Source organism: Poromitra crassiceps (genome assembly GCF_964638095.1).
Source record: "Poromitra crassiceps genome assembly, chromosome: 19".
In the NCBI taxonomy this organism is placed as follows: Eukaryota; Metazoa; Chordata; class Actinopteri; order Beryciformes; family Melamphaidae; genus Poromitra; species Poromitra crassiceps.
Window position 1 is genome coordinate 4895996 of NC_139646.1, and position 5000 is coordinate 4900995.

At 48.1% G+C, this 5000-nt stretch overlaps 1 protein-coding gene across 1 annotated transcript in view; it reads right to left on the reverse strand.

Annotated features, from left to right (window-relative positions):
• adgre5b.1 (adhesion G protein-coupled receptor E5b, duplicate 1) overlaps positions 1–5000 on the reverse strand; it is a 27230-nt gene that overhangs the window by 9383 nt on the left and 12847 nt on the right. The window contains exons 7-13 of the mRNA XM_083655372.1: positions 4255–4298; positions 3691–3795; positions 3406–3559; positions 3110–3229; positions 2715–2929; positions 2279–2449; positions 1007–1201 (exon numbers count right to left, since the gene is read on the reverse strand). Of these exons, the coding sequence (XP_083511498.1) occupies positions 1007–1201; positions 2279–2449; positions 2715–2929; positions 3110–3229; positions 3406–3559; positions 3691–3795; positions 4255–4298 (1004 nt within the window). The remainder of the gene's footprint in view (positions 1–1006; positions 1202–2278; positions 2450–2714; positions 2930–3109; positions 3230–3405; positions 3560–3690; positions 3796–4254; positions 4299–5000) is intronic.

Consider the following 5000-nt stretch of genomic DNA (forward strand, 5'->3'; position numbering starts at 1 on the left):
ACACATAGGCCTACTGTGCCCCTGGACATACACACCTCAAGCCTACACACATAGGCCTACTGTACCCCTGGACATACACACCTCAAGCCTACACACATAGGCCTACTGTGCACCTGGACATGTACACCTCAAGCCTACACACATAGGCCTACTGTGCACCTGGACATACACACCTCAAGTCTACACACACAGGCCTACTGTGCACCTGGACATACACACCTCAAGCCTACACACATAGGCCTACTGTGCCCCTGGACATACACACCTCAAGCCTACACACATAGGCCTACTGTGCCCCTGGACACACACACCTCAAGCCTACACACATAGGCCTACTGTACCCCTGGACATGCACACCTCAAGCCTACACACATAGGCCTACTGTGCCCCTGGACATACACACCTCAAGCCTACACACATAGGCCTACTGTGCCCCTGGACATGCACACCTCAAGCCTACACACATAGGCCTACTGTACCCCTGGACATGCACACCTCAAGCCTACACACATAGGCCTACTGTGCCCCTGGACATACACACCTCAAGCCTACACACATAGGCCTACTGTGCCCCTGGACATGCACACCTCAAGCCTACACACATAGGCCTACTGTACCCCTGGACATACACACCTCAAGCCTACACACATAGGCCTACTGTGCCCCTGGACATACACACCTCAAGCCTACACACATAGGCCTACTGTGCCCCTGGACATGCACACCTCAAGCCTACACACATAGGCCTACTGTACCCCTGGACATACACACCTCAAGCCTACACACATAGGTCTACTGTACCCCTGGACATACACACCTCAAGCCTACACACATAGGCCTACTGTACCCCTGGACATACACACCTCAAGCCTACACACATAGGCCTACTCTGCCCCTGGACATACACACCTCAAGCCTACACACATAGGCCTACTGTACCCCTGGACATACACACCTCAAGCCTACACACATAGGCCTACTGTGCACCTGGACATACAGTACACACCTCAGGTTTAGTTCGTGAAATGCCAATGAGGAAGAGGAGGTCAGCCAGGAAGAGGCAGACACACAGGTGCAGGTGGATGGTGGTCCGTGTCCCCTGTATGGAGCGGGCGAACTTGAAGGTCAGGATGCACAGGACCAGACACAGCAGGGAGATGATCAGGCCGATCCTGCTCACCATCACCAGCGCAAAGGTGTGCTGAGGGACAGAGATACCGTGTCAAGTACTGTGTCCTTCAAATGACAAGGTAACTCATTTATTCTACGCCACAATGGATGGGGGGTTATGGTTAGGCATTTTGTAGGGTCTTGAAGTTAGGCATGAGGAGGAGGGGGAGGGCTAGGGATTGGGTAGGGGGTCTTAGGGTTAGGGTTCGGATTCGGGTTTGGATATGCTTAGGGTTAGGGTCTCCAGGGGAAGGCTGGGGGTCTCGGAGTCAGAGACCCCCAAGCCCAGGCCTAACCCATAACCAGGAAGAGAGAGAGAGGGTCTTATCTTCCTTGGAAGAGCAGCTTCAAGGAACACTCCGCCAATTTTCAACCAGCTTTGTATCATTAGAACATCAGTAGTATATCAGAAAACTGTAAACTGCTTTGAAGTCTGTCATTTAATTTGACACTTATTGAGTGTTAAAGTGTGGACCAGTGACATCACTGGTCCACACTAACTCAAATTAATAACTCATTAACTCAAATCAACTCTCAATAACTGTCAAACTATATGACAGTTTTGAAGTCATTCATCTAGTTTGACAGTTATTGAGAGTTGATTTGAGTTAATGAGTTATTAATTTGAGTTAGTGTGGACCAGTGATGTCACACTGGTCCACACTTTAACACTCAATAACTGTCAAATTAAATGACAGACTTCAAAACCGTTTACAGTTTTCTGATCTACTACTGATGTTCTAATGATACAAAGCTGGTTGAAAATGGGCGGAGTGTTCCTTTCAGCTCCAGCCCCACGTCGTAACTTGACCTTTGCCAGAACCAACAGGTGCAGAGTGCTTTTTAACGGTCCGCCCGTGACGCATTCCATAATACGCACAATACGCACAAGGTGCGTGACAAAGAGGGGCTATACAATGCCATCGGAGTGAGAACAGGCTGCGTGTGTGTGTGTGTGTGTGTGTGTGCGCGTGCGTGCGTGCGCGTGCGTGTGTTTATGCGTGTGTGGCGTGTGTGTGTGCGCGTGCTTGTTTGTGTGCGTCTGCACGCGAGTGTGCGCGTGTGTGGTGTGTGGTGTGTGGTGTGTGTGCCTGTGCATGTTCCTCACCGTCAAGGGGTAGCGAGCCATGAGCACAGCGAAGCTGCTCAGATGTTCACAGCTACACACAGTGTGTGTGTCGTTGAGGGGGGAGAGGTTACGACAACCGTCTGTGGACCACGCCCCCTCTTCAGCCTGCCAGTATGCACAGATGTAGCTGACTTGAGAACCCTCCTCCACCTTCACACAGAAACAACATAGCAAAGGCAGGATTTATCTTTCAAAGTCTGTCAGTGTTTTACTTCTCCCCATTCTGGTGACCCATGATCTTGCAGTTAGGTTAATGTTAGAAATCTTGTCTGCAATTTGCAATGCCCTCTGGTCTGACTGGTCTGCAGGTAATGCTATAGTCACTTTTGACTCCGATCAAAAATAAATAATAATGCAGTCATTAATAAGGCTATATTGAAAAGACTGGAAGCAGACCTCCACAGATAGGACATACCTGTAGATGCCTGAAGGTGAGGCGGACAGGGTTGTTCAGGTGCTTTGTGGATGGGTTGGAGACCACAGCGGACACCACTTTGGAGAAAACCTGGAAGGAGGATGGATCCACACCGTCTTTTTGGTAACTTTCTTTGCTTTCTGTGAGCTGCTCAAAGGACCTGTTAACAGATGTCTCCAGGTTCTTGTAGCTCACTAAGGCAGCAAGGGCAAAACCTGCAGAACAGATTAAAACATGAGGTGGTGTTTATTGATAAGAATATTCATTGAACTGTCTGAAGGGAAGGGAAGAGGAGAGGAGAGGAGAGGAGAGGAGAGGAGAGGAGAGGAGAGGAGAGGAGAGGAGAGGAGAGGAGAGGAGAGGAGAGGAGAGGAGAGGAGAGGAGAGGAGTTTACCAGGGTATGTTCCATTCCCAGTTGCCGTTGTCCAGTCAGTGTCCAGGCTTGCATGCTCATTGGTCAGATGGATTGGTCCAGTGGGTGGAGTCGTCCCCCTCCGTACAGCAAGCTCCGCCTCTACTCAAACAAATTACTCATTTCAAATGGCGTTAGGTTATATGAGTTCTGAAAAGTTTGTCTACTACTTCCATTCATTACACTCTGCATGTATCATCTTTCAGAGAAAAAAATACCATGATAGATATTTTTCAAATGTCTAAGTTAGGGTATGTTGAGTATATGACTGCTGGTACCTGTCTCAGTTGTCTCCAGTCTGGTGGTGTTGTGTTTGAGCTGGGGGCCGATAAGCCTCATGGCGTCTTCCACGGCACCAAGCAGTCGACTCACATCATCACTGCTGTCCAGGTCACCAGCGGACAGCAGCTCTGCTGTCGCCGTAAACACTTTCTACCCACATGCAGGATACAGAAGGGGGGATTGAGAGTAGTGTGTGTGTGTGTGTGTGTGTGTGTGTGTGTGTGTGTGTGTGTGTGTGTGTGTGTGTGTGTGTGTGTGTGTGCTTTATACATGTTTCCTACCTCAAGTAGCATGTCCCCCTTTCCTTCACCAGCAGAGTCAGGGTTAGACAGCTCCAAACAGTTGTTCCTCATCAGGGACAAGATATCTGCCAAGCCTGAGAGAGACTGAGAGAGAAAGTAAATAAAGTAATTAAAGCAACACAATCTAATGCAGTTGGCAGTGATACACTAACCGAGGGCAGCAAGGTGTCCTAGTGAATAAGGAGGTGTCCCTTCAGTAGACGTTGGTTCAAGTCATCGTATCAACAAACTGCTCTACTGACGTTTGTTTGAGCAAGACTCCGGGTCCCTACCAGCTGCAAGGAGCTGCTCTATAACTGACCCTGACCTCTGACCTACCAGCTACAAGGAGCTGCTCTATAACTGACCCTGACCTCTGACCCTACCAGCTACAAGGAGCTGCTCTATAACTTACCCTGACCTCTGACCACTCTGAAGAGGAACAGGTGAAAAGAGATCTTCCCTATCGGGATCAATGCATACATTCAATCAATCGATCAATACACATACATTTATTGGTGATTATTGTAGTACTTCTATGCTAAATCTGTTTGTACAACTCACCTGTGCAGACTCGGTGTTTGCTTTGAAGCGGTCGCAGCTCAGCTCTAGATGGAAGAGAAAACACATCAGGTCCACACAGGCCCTCTTCACATAACACGTAGCACTTGTTCAGAGGGTTGCTTATAATAGCACAGCAACAACACAATATCTTGAGAGGCTTGTTATGATTCATATTTTAATTAAATGTCTATTTTCCTACAGAAACCCCATGCTCATTCACAGGCCAGTTGTTGATAAACCAGTGGAACAAAAACAGTGGTTGCCGCCGTATCCGGTGGGCATAGCCAGTTGGCTAGACCCACTTATTCAGCAGACGCACACTAAATTGCATGTGGTGCATTCTGAACGTGTGAGGAGTCCTTTTCCTGCCACAGCCTGTGTGTGTGTGTGTGTGTGTGTGTGTGTGTGTGTGTGTGTGTGTGTGTGTGTGTGCGTGTGTGTGTGTGTGTGTGTGTGTGTGTGTGTGTGTGTGTGTGTGTGTGTGTGTGTGTGTGTACAAGTCATGCATCTGTGACAAAGCTTGTGGAAATCTTCTGAGGAAGAAGTGGTTTAACTGATCACCACACAAAAAACATCACGTTGCCACACACGATGACAAGCATTTTAGTCCCGTTCCTATGTCTGATATTAGTTAGGTAACAAAATACAATGGTGAATAATGATTATTATACTACAATAATCAGAAGATATTTGACTAAACAGTCAAAAATACACATTCATTCCTAGCTTTGTTTCCTCCTCTCTAT